Raw genomic sequence first — 19,120 nt, 5'->3', positions numbered from 1 at the left:
ATGTTGGTGAGATACAAATTGAAGTTTAATTAATTGTTTCTTCAATTTGTTTCATGTGTTTATGTATTTTTACACAAAACTTCTAAAACATCTTACGGATTTATTCGTATAATCAAATCATCAAAATAACATCATGAACATCAAATTAAATCTCAAGATCAATGAAATTTTCTCAAAATTTCTTTAAATATCAATTTTTTGCAATTTAAGTCCGAATCACGTCAAATGACATCCATTTTTCACCAAATTCCACAGAACCGGCTTAAGTCATATAAAAGACCTGTACCGGGTGCCAGAACCAAAATACGGGCTCGATACCACCATGTTCTAATCAAATTTCATTTCAAATTTTCTTGAACAATTTCAAAAAATAATTTTCTTTAAAAATTCATTTCTCGGGCTTGGGACCTCGGAATTTGATTCCGGGCATACGCCCAAGTCCCATATTTTCCTACGGACCCTCCGGGACCGTCAAATCACGGGTCCGGGTCCGTTTACTCAAAACATTGACCGAAGTCAAATTAACTCATTTTATAACCAAATTTTATCATTTTTCACAGAATTTCATTTTTAAACTTTTCGGCTACGCGCCCGGACTGTGCACGCAAATCGAGGTGACTCTAAATGAGGTTTTCAAGGCCTCAGAACACAGAATTTCATTTTTAAACAAGTGATGACCTTTTGGGTCCTCACAACAGTATATACAGACATGGGCAGATTTGAGCATAAGGGATGCACGTGAAAGAGATAAGCTTAAGCTGGTATATCTAATATCTTCTTATCAAAAAGGTTGCATAAATGATAAGGAGAATGACTCCTTAATCGAATAGAACTTTATCTAAGATATGGGAGGAGTTAGAAGTTGAAGATAACTTGAATTCTTCCACCAAGGAAGAGTATAGCATTGGAACTCTAGTTATTTAATATTCTACTAACTTTATAAATTACAGTATGTTCTCACTTTATAGGTATGCATAAAAGCTGAAGTTAAACGTGAGTTGAGAGCAAAATAGCAAGGCAATTTGCAAGCAATTCTTGTGTGATTCAAGTATGTGAACCTGAAGCTACATGAACCAGATAGAAGAACCAATTCCAAGTGTCTGTCTTTTATTCTAGTTTCGTTATAGTAGGTGGTTTTCAAATTGTACCTTTGAGCTTTATCTAGAAGCAATTGTATTAGGTACTCTGAGTATTCAAGTTAGAGTTAATTTGAAGTTGTCGCAACAGTTAGAGGCTGGTTTCCACAACGGAACTAGAGGTAATCCTTAGGTTTACAAAGAATTTTGTAAATGTTATTTTGGCCCAATGAATTAGTGAAGTGTTGGGGAAAATTCTACTGAGTAGTAGGTCGTAATTTTTTCACCTTTTGTGCCGGGTGTTTTCCACGTAAAAATACTTGTGTTATTTACTTTTCGCATTTATTATTTCCACAATAGTAGTATAAGGAACACATAGAAGAACCATGTCCTTCTATAATTTATGCACGCAAAAATTAGACACCATACAAATCACCCCCTCTTGTGTGGCATTGAAGTATAAAATATCAATTGGTACTAGAGCAGTTATCATTGTAAAGGGTTACACCTTAGGAAAATATCAACATGAGTGCACCACCTGGAACTAGGAAGGGCAATCCACTGCTAGGCTACCACTCTTTAATGGATAGTACTACTCTTGGTGGAAAAATAAGATGAGAGATCATGTTATAGGAGAGGACTATGAGCTATTGGATATTGTCACCAATGGTCCACTGACTACCATGAAGAAAAATGCTGAAGGAGTTGATGTGCCAATGACAAGAGCTGATTGCACTGTTGAGGACTTGAGGAAGTGGGAGAAGAATGCTAAAGCTAAGAAATGGCTTGTTTGTGGGCTTGGTTCAGATGAGTACATCAGAATCCAAGGTTGTACCACTACTAAGCAAATTTGGGACACACTGCAAGTAGCTTACGAAGGAACACCTCGGGTGAAGAGGTCCAAAGGAACTCTATTGTACTCTTAATATGAGAGTTTTGTTATGAAGGAAGGAGAAACCATTCAAGAAATATACACAAATTTCACTACACTGATAAATGAGCTAAAATCTCTTGGAAGGATTATTCCTGAAGAAGAAAGGGTCGAAAAGATATTGACTAGAGCTTTGCATATCACTTGGGAGAGTAAAATCACTGCAATCCAGGAATCAAAGAATATTGTCACACTCACACTGGATGAATTAATTGGAAATATTACTGCCTATGAACTTAGGAGACAGACCATGAAGATAGATGTACCTAAGAAGGAAATGAACTTATCTCTCCGATTCACTGAAGATTCTGATCTGGAAGATGATGAAATGGATTGATTACCAAAGACTTCAAGAAGTGCCTGAGGAAAGGAAAGGGTTCTTCAAGGAGTGGAAGCTACATCAAATCAAAAGCTCCTGAGAAACAAACCAATGATGGATGCTACAAGTGTGGAAAGACTGATCACCACATTAAGAAATGTCCTCTGTGAGAAATTGAATGGAAGAAGGAAAGAGCTGATTGAAGGAACATGTTTAGTCCAAGAAAAGTGGCAACAAAGGATCAACAAACACTATGGTCACTACTTAGGGAGATATCTCAGATGAAAACTCAGATGATGATGATGATGAACGAGCACTTATGGCCATTGAAGAATCTGATGAAGAAGCTGAGGTCCAAGTGAAGGGGAGCAGCCAAATATGGTACATGGATAGTGGTTGCTCAAAGCATATGGCAGGAAGCAAGAACCAGTTCCTTTCACTTGAGGATCTTAATAGAGGTAATGTCTCTTTTAGAAATAGAAAGAAAGGTGGGATCATTAGGGTTGGCAAGGCAGGTAGGACTAACTCTCACTCTATTGAGAATGTCTACTTGATAGATGGACTGAAGTACAACCTAACAAGTGTATCACAATTGTGTGATAGAGGTAACATAATTGCATTCACCTCTACAAAATGTTTTGTGATTAATCTTATCACTGATAAGATAGTCTTGTAGGGATAAAGAGTGAACAACATATATGTTGTAGATTTGTCCACACCGTCTGATAATGAACTCACTTGTTTAAGTGTGATGGATAATGATCCCTTCCTTTGGCACACGAGACTTAGACATGCCAGTGTAAGTCAACTCAACAAACTAATCTCCAAGGACTTGGTAATAAGACTATCTAATATTAAGTTTAAGGAAGATAAATTCTATCAGGCTTGTATAAGGGGGAAGTAGTTAAGATCCTCTTTCAAAAGCAAGAAAATGGTGAGCACCGCCAGCACGATGGAACTGGTCCATATAGATCTTTATGGATCAATGAGAATATTAAGCAGAGGTGGTAAAAGATATGTTATGGTGCTTGTTGATGATTAATAGGTTTACTTGGAAACTGTTTCTAACATCTAAAGATGAAGCATTTGACATGTTCACTTTCTTTGTTAGAAAAACTCAGAAACAACTAGGTAATCAACTTGCATCAATTAGGTCTGATCATGGTACTGAATTTGAAAATGCTAAATTTGCTGAATTTTGTATTGAACATGGCATAGATCATAAATTTTCTGCTCCTAAGACTCCACAACATAATGGAGTAGTTGAAAGAAAGAATAGGACATTAGAAGAAATTGCTAGGACTATGCTTCTTTCTAGTAAACTGCCCCATAGTTTTTTGGCAGAAGCTGTGAACACTGCATGCTACATCATAAATAGGTGCATGACTAGACCTCTTGTTGAGAAGACTCTCTATGAGTTACTTAAAAGGGGAAAGCCAAATATATCCCATCTTAGGGAATTTGGATGCAAGTGCTTTGTGCACAATAGTTGTAACGACTCCCTAGGTAAGTTTGATCCCAGAAGTGATGAAGAAGTATTATTGGGATATTCTTCACATAGTAAAGCTTATAATATCTATAACAAAAGAACTATGTGTGTAAAAGAAAGTATAAATGTGATTTTTGATGAAACTAACATTCTTTATGAGAGGCAGGAACATGAAGATGAAGCAATTAGGCTGCTAAGAAACTCAAATGAAACCACAACCCAGACTGAAGCTGCACCATAGGAAGGAACAGGTGATGGAACAGGTCCTTCTACCCATGGCAGCCTGACAGAAGGAACTGAACAAAGAAGAACTGATTCTCAAACCTTGAGGGAACCTATCCATGAACATGTTCCTCAGCAACAAAACATTGAAGGAATATCTAGGAAAAACCAGTTGGTTGTGAAACCTTGCAAGTACCAAAATTCTCATCACATTGAGGACATAATTACTGATCCAACCTCTAGAATCAAAACCAGATTTTCTTTGAAGAATCTTTGTGCTTTTGATACTTTTCTATCTCTTATTGAACCTAAAAATATTGCTGAGGCTTTGCAAGATGCAGACTGGGTGAATGCAATGCAAGATGAATTCAACAATTTTGAGAGAAGTCTAGTATGACATCTGGTACCAAGACCCAAGGACGTATCAGTAATTGGCACAAATGGGTATTTAAAAACAAACTTGATGAAGATAGAATAGTTTCAAGGAATAAGGCAAGATTGGTAGTTCAAGGATATAGTCAAGAGGATGGCATAGACTATGATGAGACCTTTGCTCTAGTTTCAAGATTGGAAGCAATTAGACTCCTTATAGCCTTTGCTTCTTACATGGAATTCACTCTCCACCAGAGGGATGTCAAGTGCCTTCTTAATGACTATCTAAAGGAAAAAGTGTTTGTCAATCAACCTTCGGGCTTTGAAAGGAAGGAATGTACTGATCAAGTGTACAAGTTTGACAAGGCATTTTATGGGCTCAAGCAGGCTCCAAGAGCATAGTATGAAAGATTATCAAAATTCTTGCTTGAGCATGACTACAAGAGAGGTAAAATTGACAATACTTTATTCTTGAAAGAAAAAGGTAAAAATCTCTTGGTAGTTCAGAAATATGTTGATCATATAATCTTTGGAGCAATTACTAATAAGTTAAGTAAAGAATTTGCTAAACTAATGGGGAGTGAATTTGAAATGAGTATGATAGGTGAGCTTACTTTCTTTTGAGGCTTACAAAATTAAACAAAACCCAAATGGAACTATGATCCAACAGTAGAAGTATGTGAAAGAGTGGCTTTAAAGGTTAAAATGAAAGAATCCAAAGAAATTGACACTCCTATAGAAAAAGCCACAAAATTGGATGTAGATGAACCTAGTTCATCTATTGATCAGAAGTTGTATGGGGGAATGATTGGTTCTTTGTTTTATCTCATTATTAGCAGACCTAACATTATTTTCAGTGTAGGCCTTTATGCTAGATTTCAAGCAAATCCAAAGGAGTCTCACTTGACTGATGTCAAGAAGATCTTGAGATACCTAAAAGGCACCACTACCTTTGTTTATAGTATCTTAAAGGTAGTAATTTCAACTTAGTGAGATATGTTGATGCTGAGTATGCATGTTTTCTTGTGGATAGAAAGAGCACCTCAGATATGGCACACTTTCTTGGCTCATGTCTTCTGTCTTGGGCTACCAAAAAGCAAGATTCTGTGGCCTTATCTACTGCGGAAACTGAGTATGTTGTTGCTGCCTCATGTTGTGCTCAATTGTTGTGGTTCAAACAGCAATTAATGGATTTTGGAATTGATGTAGGTTGTATCCCCATCTTTTGTGATAACACTAGTGCAATTAGTATGACCAAGAAATCGGTTCATCACAAGAGAACTAAGCACATCGATGGTAGGCATCATTTTTTTAGGGACAACTATGAAAAGGGTTTGATCACTATGGAATTTTGTGCTATTGACAAGCAAATAGCTAACATTTTCACAAAAGCTCTAAGTAGAGATAACTTTGAAAGGAATATGTTAGAATCAAAAATGATTAAGATCACCTAAAAAGAACCAATTCTAACTCAAATATTGGTTAGAAAATTTGTGAATTTTTGTACATAATTAGATTAGATTTTTCTCAGTCTCATACTTTCATTATTATACTTTTGTGTCATGTGCTAAAATGACTCATTAATATCTAATGATATTGTCTCTATTTTCTTGGAAAATGTAGACTTACACAAGAGATTTCTCAGTAAAAAACCTAGTTCATCAAGATTACTTGGTACGTACTCTCCACTTTGTAAATTTTGAAATAATTATATTTCGGTTATGATCAGGTGGAGATTCCAATTTAATCCTAACCTCCTTGAACTTATCCGTTACGAAATGAAATAGTTTCATGCCAAATCGGTTGAAAGAAATGAAAGGAATGTTGGAAAATGAGCTTCAAAGCTTGAACTTCCACTTTCAATAGTCAGAAGAAGTGGATCGGTTAGAAAGGAGAACAAATTGATCACGTGTCCCCTTCTCAACAACCTTTCCCGCATCAGTAGATACCAAAAACGCAATAAGTGACTAGATTCTAGGGAGAGTCTCCAACGTCTTTTCAAAATGACTTCCGGTTTGATTAGATTTCTGAAAAAGCTGTCATTACCCAATTAAACTCGTCCACATAAAATTGATTAGGCTTAGTTGTTTATTCAGTTCTAAATTTCCAAGACGTCAAACAATTCTCTCTATCTTCGCTCATCTTCTAAAAACCTACACACATACACTCATCCTCTCTCATACCCAAAACACTGAAATGACAAACCCTTCTGAGAATCCATCATCACCACCCAAGGAAACTACACCCATACCATCCATCACACCCTTAACCACACCCACCTCTAAGAAAGGAAGGTCTAAGATGATTGCTCATAAGGTTGTTGCTGGAGGAGAAGAAATCAAGAAAATTAAAGAAAAATTGAAAGCAAGTCGAGAAGAAGAACCCCAGAAATCCGATGAATCATTCAAATTTGCTACTAAGGGGGAAGAAACTATTTCTTCTAAAATAGAGCAAGTAAAATCTTGCTTAAATATTACTTCTGAAATCATCTCTGAGGTTGCTGTAAATTTAGAGAATAGGTTTGTTCTAGTAGGTACTATGGGTGGAGTTGAGACCACTGAGTCTAGGAGAATAGGTGGTAAAGATAAAAAGAGAAAAGAAAAGAAGTGAGGGTGTTCAAGGTATTGTAAGGAGAGTGAGAAAGGAGTGGCTGAATCTTCACCCACTCCTATTGGTTTGAATGAAGAAACAGGAGCTATGGTAGTGTGGGGTGAGGAATCTGCTAGAGAAGAAGAAAGTGTAAGAGAAACAGGGGGAAGTGGGTCTGGAGAAGCCGCTGAGGGGTTGGGTATATTAGGGATGAAAGTTCAAGAAATTGTTTCATTTGAGCAGGAACCCCTCGCAGACCTACTGAAAAAGGTATTTGATAGTTATAATCCTAAAAATAAAAGGAGTTCAGGTGTCAAATCCCCTAGTACTACTAGAGCAAACAAGAAAAGAAAGGGTGTTTCGTCTATCTCGGTAGAGACTCTTCCTATAAGAGAAAGAGCTATAAGGAGTTAGAAGAAGCAGAGTGAGGCTGAACTGGAAAAGGCCTTAGAAGAAAGTAAGAGAAAAGTTATTGCAGAATGAAAGAAAAAGGCGGTTGAGCCTGTTGAGGTAGTAAAGATTGATGAGATGGACCTGGTCCTTCAAGATGAAGAGGAGGCAGAAGGAATGGAGGTTGTGACTCCAAAGGCAAAGAAAGTCAAGACTTCCATAAAGAAGTCTACTTCAAAGACAAAATCTGCAAAGCTTTCTACCTTGGCTAAAAGAACTAGGTCTGCATTAAAATCTAGAAAAGTAAAAGTTGTGGAGGAAGAAGAATGGAGTGGAGAAGAAGAATAAGAATCTCATGTAGATAAGGATAAGATGGTCAAGTTTGGGAAAAGAACAATCTTGAAGGGTAGACTCATCAGGAACTTGGAGGAGGAAGGTTTGATGATGCTGGTAGAAAAGTTACAACTGTAGGGTTGGAAGGACATGGTTCTTTAGATGAATGGAAAGCTTGCCAGAACTAAGATTGTGGAGTTCATGAAAAATTGTGAGATCAAAAATGGCAGAGTCGCCAGTATGGTGAAGGGAGTGATAGTGAGTTTTGATGATAAAGAACTGGGAGAGATCATAGGTGTACCTGATGAAGGGTATTTACAAAAAGCTCAAATGGCCAAGTCTAGAGAATCTCCCTACCTCCCTTTCCATTACAAGGAAGTTTGGTGACAATGAAGAAGAACTTCAGCCCAAGGTTATATACAAAAGTGAGATGAAGCTATCCCACAAAGTGCTATTCGAATTTGTTAACAAAGTTGTACTGCCTAGGCAAGAAATGAAGCGCATTGCCACATTCATGGACCTGGTCCTTATGGAATGTCTATACAGTAAAAGGCAAATCAATTGGCCTGGATTTATCATCCAGCTTCTTGATAGGGTTCTGACTTGCACCAAAACTCATGCAATACCCTATGGTTTTATTCTCATGGCTGTACTTGCACACTTCAAGGTACCATCAAGAAATGAGAAGTTGGTACAAGCAAGGATTACTTTGGAAAAAACACTTTCACTGCTTGTGACTATGAAGTCCACACTACTCCTAAAGAATCTAGTTCATCCAAAAAGGTACTTGTGAACAGCAAAGTGCGAGCCTTGGTACAAGAAAGTGAGGCTAAGGATGCTGAAATTGAAAGGCTGAAGAAGATGTTGGCAAAAGTAAAAACTGAAAGAGATGTTGTCAGAGCTGAGCTGACAAAAGAACCAAGAACCTGGTCCTTCCTAGCTTTAAGACCTCCGAACCTAGTTAGATCAACCAGTGATCCGGATGGGATTTCTTTTTGTTCTTTTTGCTCATAATCCAATGTTTTATTTCTCTTTATGATTTGTGGATGATAAGTATCAATGACAATCAGCTGTTTTAGTGCTCTAACTATTTGTTGATGCTTCTTAGATGACTAATATCATTAGATTGATAAATGATGCTTGATTTGATGTCTATATTTGAAGTAGCCCCAGTGGCCATGAGTAATTTCTATTAAAATCTGATTATCTAATATAATTATGCAACTTTTCGATGATGCCAAAAAGGGAAAAATTAGGTTGTGCCCTTTAATTTGGACTGTGATATTTATAACCTAATGAACCTGGTCCTTGGTGATTAGCAACTTCAAAATGAAAAGTATTCTAGCATTGTGCTGATGTTGAACGGAGTTGAAACACGGCATATGCTTATGAAAAGTGCAGAGTTTGTCATCATCAAAAAGGGAGAATTTGTTGGCCCAAGTGAAGTTTGGTTTGATCATTGACAAAGGAACTCAAGCATAAACTAGGTCCATACACGGGCAGATTCGAGCATAAGGGATACACATGAAGGAGATAAGCTTAAGTTGGTATATCTAATATCTCCTAATCGAAAAAGTTGCATAAATGATAAGGAGAAGGACTCCTTACTCGAAGAGAACTTTATTCAAGATAAGGGAGGAGTTAGAAGTTGAAGATAACTAGAACTCTTCCACCAAGGAATAGTATAGCATTGGAACTCTAGTTGTTTCCTATTCTACTAACTCTATAAATTACAGGATATTCTCACTTTATAGGTATGCACAAAAGCTGAAGTTAAACGTGAGTTGAGAGCTAAATAGCAAGACATTTTGCAAGCAATTCTTGTGTGATTCAAGTATGCGAACCAGAAGCTACATGAACCAGATAGAAGAACTAGTTCCAACTGTCTATCTTTTATTCTAGTTTTATTGTAGTATGTGGTTTTCAAAATTTACCTTTCTGCTTTATCTGGAAGCAATTGTATTAGGTACTCTGAGCATTCAAGTTATAGTTAACTTGAAGTTACTTCAACAGTTAGAGGCTGGTTGCCACAACGGAATTAATGGTAATCCTTAGGTTAACAAAGAATTTTGTAAATTTTGTTTTGGCTCAGTGATTTAGTGAAGTGTTGGAAAAAATCCTACTGTATAGTAGGTCATGGTTTTTTCACATTTTGAGCGGGGTATTTTCCACGTAAAAATACTTGTGTTCTTTACTTTCCGCATTTATTATTCCGCAATAGTACTATAAGGAACACATAAAAGAACCAGATCCTTCTATAATTTGTGCACGCGAAAATTGGATACCACACAAATTACCCCATGACATTGAAGTATAAAACATCATCAATAAAGATCGACAACAAGGTAGATACTCATTTGCAAATGAAAATAAAGAAAGTCAACCCCAACTTTTCTTGCTAACTATAAATTGAGCTGGTTGAGGCTCTTCCATTGTGAACTTTTATACCCATCACCTTCTTTTGGCTCTTCCATTGTAAATTTTTATACCCATCACCTTCTTTTGGCTGTTCTTGCTTTCCAATAACTCTTCATACAAATCTAGATATTTCCCCATTTCCATGGAGATTGACTCCACAAGAAAGACTGACTCCAAAAGCAAAGAACAAGCTGGTGTCTTCATCAGGTCGTGGAGCCAGCTCAAGGGATTTCCCAGGATGTTGAAGGACAAAGCTTGGAACATTGCTAAGAACACAAAACAGATTGGGAAAGATGATCCAAGGAAAATTTGGCATGCAGCTAAGGTGGGACTAGCTCTCACTTTAGTATTGTTATTCTACTATTCCTGGCCGCTCTATCATAGCTTTGAACAATCAGCAATAATGGCTTGCCTGACTGTGATGGTTGCTTTTGAGTATACTGCTGGTAATTTTTGTGATCTCAGTGCATTCTCATATTTCTTCTGATTTGATGATCTTGTTTATTCGTTTTTACACTTTTCATATTAATGACTTTTATTTTTTCAGGTGCAACTATGTCTAAGTGCATAAACATAGCTTTTGCTACGGCCCTAGGTGGCACATTAGGTATTGGAGCTAAATATTTAGCTGAGCTTTGTGGAAAAGAAGGGGAACCTATAGTTCTTGGGTTTTTGGTCTTCATTCTAGGTATGAAATGGAAGCTCAACACACTCTTTCTCTAAACAAAATGTACAAAATAAAAAAATTATATTGTTCAAAGTTTTCTCAGTTTTAAATTTTTTACGTGATGATATATATCTAGCTAGAAGTCCTTTTTCATAATCAAATCATAATTGTTTCACCGAACAACATGCAGTAGTAGGTACATTGGCGGATTCGGTATTTTAACTTTACGGATTCATCATTTAAGGTTATTAGCATAAATTTGTTATAATTTAAAAGTTATTGGTTCATATCTTTGTTTATTAGTACAATATTAGTGGATTTTATCCGTAAATTTGAAAAGCAAATAGATTCAAATGAATCCGGTATCGTAAGGGTGCATCCTCCCCTGGTTACATCAAAGACTCGTGTGCTTCATGCAGGTGCTATAGGTACATTTACAAGGTTTTACCCACATATGCAAATGAGGTATGACTATGGATGCATGCTCTTTGTCGCAACCTTCAGTTTGGTGTCAGTCTCCGGTGACAAGTACTTGGATTTGGATAAGCAGCGGATATCCACCATAATGGTCAGTGTTGGAACCGTCATGATCATCTCCTTGCTTATTTGTCCAGTCTGGGCTGGGGAAGATCTTCATAACCTTGTTACTACCAACCTTGAAAAGCTAGCGAGCTTCTTAGAAGGTCCGTTGGATATCTTGATTTCTTTTGCTCCCTCCGCTTTGGTTTATGTGACAGTATATTCTTTTTACTTCATGTAAAAAGAATGATCGAATTAGAAATTTAAAATCAATTTATTATATTTCTTATTTACCCTTAAGGACAAGGTTTTATAACATATTTAAGACCGCAAATTTCAAAAATTTTATTATCACGTACTTACACAAATATTACTGCATGTTTTAGATCGCAAGTTTTAAAACTCTTAAATATATTTGTTTCAACTTCACATTATGTCAAACTATACTATATAAATTGAAATGGAGGAAGTACGGTTTAACCTTTGTCACTCCATTGTTAAGAATTTATGTGGAGCAACAAATTGATGAAAAAAAGAATATTTTTTTGAAGGATTTGGAAGTGAGTATTTTGACGTTTCAGAGGCTGAGGCAAGTGGCGAGGGAAACAAGGACAATGAAAAGGGTTATTTTGAAGCCTTTAAAAGTGTTCTTGGTTCAAAGGCCACTGAGGAATCTTTGGTGCGTATTAGAGATCACCAAATCTCCCTTCTTGTTAATTCACTAATACGCTAGATATAGAGCTAGACTATTTCATAATTCAACTTCCATTCAATGCTCTTAATTTGTATTTTAGTTGTGGAATTTCTTTAGAACGACTAAAAAGAGCATTTTTCTCACAAGTTTGAATGTTCCTTCTTTAGTGGCGGAATATTAAGTCAGTTGTTGCGGTGAGAAACTCTTTAGTTTTAGTATCTGAAACAATAATTACTTTCAAGAGAGAATACAAAATAAAAAGGAATATAGAAGGTAAGAGAAAATTAAAGAAGTTATATATTGTCATATAATCTATAGAGATTAGTGAATATTGGGTTTTAGATAGCCACAAGATTAGTGTCGCGTTGATGCGATTGTTAAGATAAATATACGATCATACAAATTTCCATAAAGATCATTAATAATCATCACATTTATCAGAAAGTGCAATAGAACATAATAGATTAATGTTGCTTGAGATACTTTGGCCCCCTGATACGTAGGCCTTCAGATGCACCGATTTTTAGACCTAAAATTATGATGATTGAAGGAGTTAAAAGATAGAGAAATAGACCTAAGATTACAGGGCAGAAAATAATCTCAAAAGGTAATATCTAGGAGTCCGAGCAAATCTAACAAAAGGAAGAAAATAATGGAAGTTAACAAATTGTAATAGGTGATACCAACTAGAAAATTAGTTCTAACCAGAAAACTCCTACTACTAGTATATTAAAAATTATAACCACAAGTGTATATTAGAGAACACCTAGTGTTAAATAGCAGTACATAAGTATTGAGTATTGAAATATACCTAAACAAAAAACAAATTATGATAGTGATAATTTATATAGCATATGCAACTTTGAAATGTCTTAGTTCATTGATTTATCATATTGTCTTGATAAGAGAAACATTCAGGAGGCATACAGTAAGCAAGAGAAACACATTTTCTTGCCTTTCTTTTCTCCCTTCTTTATCACTGTAGCAAATAAAAATAATACAAACTAAAAAACAAATGTTTCAGGCAAACATTGCATGGTGGGAGCCTGCACACGGATCATTCAGGTTTAATCATCCATGGAAACAATACTTGAAGATTGGCGGAATTGCTAGAGAATGTGCTGGCCATCTTCAATCTCTTAGTGGCCACTTAAAATCCAAGTCTCAGGTATATATATATATATATATATATATATATATATATTGCAAGTTTACTTGCACGATCATAAATTACAGTTAAAACAATTTCGGAGAATTTAATAAATATATTCGATTTGGTATGTTATATATGCATCCATATAAGACCGCATACCTCAATGGTAATAATTGTGAAGACATTTTTCTGTATGAAATTTAATCTGAAATGAATTATAATAAACATTAGCACTTTTTAATCATTATAAAAAAACTCTAATATTGTCTGAACTAGTACAGCAGCATTTTTGGGAGTCACAAAAGGCTTGGCATCAATTCGTAGAATTAATTTTTCAATCAGTCTCTCCAAACATCACGAATATAATATAGATGTCAAATTTAAAAAAAATCTGTATAATTCAGCCAAGTATCATCCATATAAGATTGAAAAGAGGTTGGATGATGACATAAGTTGAGCTTAAATAGTAAAGTGAGAATTCATGTAGCCGATCCCGGCTTTTTTGATATTGAAGCATTATTGTTGTTATTATATAGGGGTAAATTTTCAAATGGTCAAATAAATATAACTTTTTTTAAATCAAAATAGTGTTATTATGTTTTCTCACACAAAAATCATAAAACTTTCACTAACTCAAACAAAAATATAGTGACCGGAAAGCACAACTTTCAAGTATTATTTTCTTATTTCATACTTTTTATTTTTTAATTTAATTTAATAAATAATAACCCAATTAAAATAGAAGAAAATATATTTTTAGCCGCCCCCAAAAATAAATAGTCGATAAAATATACTCCATGTATTTCAATTTAGATGATATAGTTTGATTTTGCACAAAGTTTAAGGAAAAAAAAAGACTCTTGAAACATGTGATCCTAAAAGCTTAAGGGACAAAAGTTTAGAGGGGCCATGATATTTGTGTTCTCATTAAGGATAAAATGGGTAAAATAAAAAGTTAAACGTTGAATTATTTCCAAATGTAGAAATGTGTCATTCTTATATATATATATATATATATATATATATATATATATATATATATATATATATATATATATATATATATATATATATATATATAAAAAAAATCGCTAGCAAATGCAATTAGTTTTAATCCACCAGTCAATTTTATATTTTTTTCTTAAAATAAGAATGACTCAACCCGGCCTAATCCAATACCCCATATATATAAAATTAAAAAATTATTAAAAATGACTCGTCCCCCGCCCCCCTTCAAAGAAAAATAAAAATAGTTTACAATGCATGAGATTACAATAAAAAAAAATATGGATGATTAAAGAGCTCATGAAATAATAATACTATTAATTTGAATGAAAATCTTGAAAAGAAAATAAAAGATAGAAGTATCGCATTTTGGAGGATTCACTCTTAATATTATTTTAATTTGTATATATGGGTATTGGGTCAAGTGGGGTAGAATCGGGTTGGATCATTCGTATTTTAACTAGATTATTATTTATTAAATAGAAAATAAAAAATAAAAAAACATAAAATAAGAAAATACTATCGAAAGTTGTGTTTTCTTGTCAATATGATTTTTGTTTGAAAAAAATTATTATTATATGACTTTGCTGGAAAAAATTCATAATTATTTAATCACTAGTGAAGCTGCCGCGCTTCGCGCGGTAATTAAAGACGTGAAAAAACACTTTAAAAATAATTATTTTGTCAATTTATTAGTACTATTTAATAAATGTAACATATTTTTTGCAACAAACTTTTTGAAGCATTCTGTAAATGTTATTATTAGGTATTAAGAATGTATTAATACCGTTTATAAATTTAGTCAATGCAGAGATACATGTTCACCCTATATGCATAAAAATATTACAACAATTCAATAGATTACGTAAATCGCAAATCAAAGATGAACTTATGATTTGTTTAAAAGATTATGCAAAAGAAAATTAATTATGTTAGCTTATTAGGGTTATAAGATCCTCCGCCACCCCCTCCATCCCAAAAGAAACGATGAATACTAAATTCTAAAATATATCTTAGCGCTTTCATATACTAATCAATTGTTTTGAATTAATTCACGTTAACAGATATTACTCAATTAACAAAAACTCTTTTTCCCTAGATCCTTTTAAGGAAAAAATTATCTTGCCAATAGAGTAGGTTCCATACCCTCCAATACATGTCTGAGTATCTCTAACCTTAAAATCACTTTCTTGAATTTAATAGCAAATTTATAAGTGATGATATTTAGCCAGAATCGATCATCGAGTCATTTAAATTATATACAGAAAACCAATGAGATAGCATGTACTCTAAAAGTAAATAGTTGCCACATATTGAAGAAAATATCCTGGACTCCAAGTTGATATGGGATTGAAGTAAGATTAGATTCTTTAGATCCCATGAGACATAGTTGACTTAATCTATCCCACCCTCTATTGGAGATAAAATAACTTAATATGATCAGAATAATATATCCATAAAGATTATCCACTTCTAAATGGGTTTAATTTATGGTGTCTACTAAACCAAGCCTGCTTCTACCTTATATGCCTGAAACTATTTATATCAACTAACAAATTAAGCAATGGTACTAACAAATTCTCTAAAACATGAAGTCGAGTTCTGCCCTATGAGAAAGAGAAAGATGATAAAGAAATTATGCTTATACCTGTTTTAAATGTAACTTAATGATAGAGTTGTAATTTTGATTAGTTCTCTGCTTTTAATACATTGTTCAACTGAATGTTTACATTTATAGTAACCTTCTAGCTTTATTGAAACGTATATTCAACAAAGTTTCAAAGCATAAGCCTGTGTGTGGTATTATGTGTATTCACCATACTTAAGATGTAAATACCCTTACTACATGTACATATTTGTTTTTTGGTTCAAGTCCTAGAAAGTGAATATACCTGCATCACTGCACACTGCTTATACCCAGACTTATAGTCTTTGTATTTCGACTGTAGACAAAAATAACTTCTTTTTTTCCCAACTTAAATTTGCCGATCCCTTTTGCATTCAAACAGATAGTTGAGCAATTTAAGAATTATGGAAAAAAATAGCAGAACTACCCAGCATGAATTTCCTTTTTCCATCTTAATTTGTCGATCTTTTTTGCATCCAAAAGGCCAAAAACACCCTTCAACCAAATAAAAGAATCAAAAAAATGTAAAGAGAATATCCCAACATCAAAACCTTCAAGATAAAAAATCTGTTAATTTACATAGGCAAACAATATCAAGAATCGAGATAGATATTAGAAGCAAGAACAGAGATGAATTACAGCATTGTAAGAAGTTTGGAATACTTTTAAGGTTTCCAAACCTTTCTATGATGCAAATTCTTTGTATGATGGAATTATCCCAGCCTTCTTCCGAGTAATATAAGAAGAAAAAAAAGAGGAATAGGCAAAAAGTAAAACAGCAAGAAAAGACGTGCCCTTGCACTTGCACGTTGAGAAGTCCAATGCGCCGACAATAAAAAGGCATAAGGAACTAATTGATCACCCAGCCCACAAAACCTTGCCTCTTTAATGATTTTCAATGAAACGTTTCGGACATTAGTTTCTTCATTATTAAAAGGTTTGAAGAAACCGCCTGGCAACGAAACGTTTCGCTTTTGTTAGTTGGAGGTTAATGGAAAAATTAGAAGGAAAGTTAAAGAGAAAATGCCAAAAAAGGAGAAAAAAGATAATTAGAATTCTTGTCCAATGGAAGGTGTCACATCACTTTTTTGGCCCTCCTTTATATATATATATATAGATTCGTAAAATTTTACCCTATTATATAAAATTGAACTGAGGTAGTACGTATAGTTACATACTACTAATATGTAGTGTCATTTGAACTCGTAAAACTTACTCAATTATCATTTCTTTCTTTTTTCTTTCTCACCAAAATTTTAGGTGATTTTATAGCATTTGTTAAGCTAGAAGCTATTTTGGAGCTATATGAAATTTCTAATTATCACACGTGCTTGATTTTCCAGGCAGCAACTGAGTTCAATAGAAGAACAGAAAAAGCATGCAAAAGAATGATAACGGAATCTAGCAAAACCTTAAAAGAGCTTGCATTCTCCATCAAAATTGTGACGAAACTTTCTACCATTACAACGGAATCCCACACGTATAACGCAAGAACTGCCATTGCTGATCTTAAAGAGACACTTTTTACGTTTAAAACCTTCTTCTTGTTCGAAGAAGCAGACACCATTGATGTCATCGGAGCAATGTCAGTGGTGTCAATACTCATTGACGTCACCAAGTGCATCGACAAAATCTCGGAGGCTGTTGAAGAGCTTTCAATTATAGCACGTTTCAACAAGGAGGAAAAGAAGGAGAAGAAGAAGAAGGACGATTCTTCTTCGGCCAAGGCATTGGAGAAACCACCGCCTCGGCCACGGCTTCTGATTCCTGTTTTGGAGGATGACAACGTCAATAGTACTGGTGCTTCTGTTATGATAGAGATACATGATTGTACAGAATCGGCAGGGAAAATCGCAGTGGAGGAGGTGAATCCAGTAGCTGCAATAAAAGCAGATGATGTTGTTTGTGAGATACATGCAGTAGAGGAGGTGAAGATCGCAGAAAAAAGGTGAATATGTGCTAGCGGGACGAAAAGGACATCCGGAAAAACAAATAGAAGGATAACAACAGGATATAGTTTATAATAACAGATTGAAATTCATTGTCCGAGCAGGCCGTAGCTAATTTTTTTAACTCGTAAAAATAAGAAACGCAAAGTGAAAGGATACAACGGCCTTATTTGTAATTTTTTTTAAGATTTAAGACGTATGAATCTGAATACATATTTGAATATCAATATGTATATAAATTAAAATTAAGATATTTGAATCTGAATACACATCTCAATATTAAGATGTATATTAAGATCTGAATACTAAATGATTCAGACTGTTTGTTTTTTAACATTTGAACGTATAAAACTTATCTTAATTTAAAAATTAATAAACATAAAATTTTGATAAAATATTAATTATCTAATATTTTATCAATAAAAAATATGTATATTTTAAAATATGGTAGTTGCTAGTGGTGATGGCTAACTGTGATGCTTGTGAATGCCAACTCGAGGCAATGTTTGACATTGTTTTGGTTTATGGTGGTCGTTCTGGCTAGTAGCTAGTGGTGATTGATAGCGATGGCGATTATGGCTGAGGATGATAGTGGTGGGTGGTGAGAGTTAATAATGGGTGATGGTGGTGGTGGTTGTGATTGTGATTGAGGAAGGTGATGGTGGATTGTGGTAGTTTATAATGGTGGGTGGTGCCGGCTATTATTGTTGATGGTGATAGGGTATTGATTGTGGTAGTTTAGGTGGGTGAGTGTGTGGTTGTGGTTGAGGATGGTGGTGGTTGGAGTGGAGGGTGGGGGTGGTAGTGATGGCGGGTACGGTTGAGGATGGAGTCGGTGGTGGTTGAGTATAATGGTCATGGTAGTTGACAATGGTAAGCGGTGGCAGCAGTTAGTAATGAATGTTAATGCTAGCATCTTAATGAAATTAAGTATTTATTATAGATCTTAATCATACAGATTTATTCAGGCCCATTAAGTGGCTGTGATGTAAAAAATACAAACACACTTAATAATTAAGATTCAGACTTTAAAAACAAACACACTTAATGCCTGAGATCTAAATGATTAAGATTCAGACCTCCATTAAGTGCAAACAAAGGAGACCGAAGTAAACCAAAAAAGTTAAATAACAGATTTCCTTTTGTTATAAATATATTATATTATGGATGTTCATTTAGTACTCCCTTGTAAATAAGCTTCCTGAAGAAGCTTACCCATATGGGAATCTGCCGTAAATATGTTTATCTAGTTAGTACTCTATTGGAAATAAGCTTCCTGAAGATATCACTTCGGTACCCGGTTATGAATAAACATTACCCTCGGTAGAAGATTATCCATATCGGGTACAATGAGCTTATCCTTTCAG

The 19,120-nt window shown here is 34.6% G+C and overlaps 1 protein-coding gene across 1 annotated transcript; it reads left to right on the top strand.

The window, feature by feature from the left end:
- The first annotated feature begins 10,174 nt into the window (after positions 1-10,174).
- On the top strand, positions 10,175-17,941 carry LOC104210474 (aluminum-activated malate transporter 8-like). The gene is made up of 6 exons (XM_009759379.2): positions 10,175-10,585; positions 10,687-10,827; positions 11,226-11,489; positions 11,877-12,004; positions 13,044-13,187; positions 17,148-17,941. Exons 1-6 carry the CDS (start codon positions 10,282-10,284, stop codon positions 17,754-17,756), a joined length of 1,590 nt encoding a protein of 529 aa, XP_009757681.1. The 5' UTR covers positions 10,175-10,281; the 3' UTR covers positions 17,757-17,941.
- Positions 17,942-19,120: the final 1,179 nt, after the last annotated feature.

The sequence above is a fragment of the Nicotiana sylvestris genome, chromosome 7 (assembly GCF_000393655.2).
Source record: "Nicotiana sylvestris chromosome 7, ASM39365v2, whole genome shotgun sequence".
In the NCBI taxonomy this organism is placed as follows: domain Eukaryota; kingdom Viridiplantae; phylum Streptophyta; class Magnoliopsida; order Solanales; family Solanaceae; genus Nicotiana; species Nicotiana sylvestris.
The sequence above is the reverse complement of the archived record's forward strand: the minus strand, read 5'-3'. Positions and strand labels throughout refer to the sequence as shown.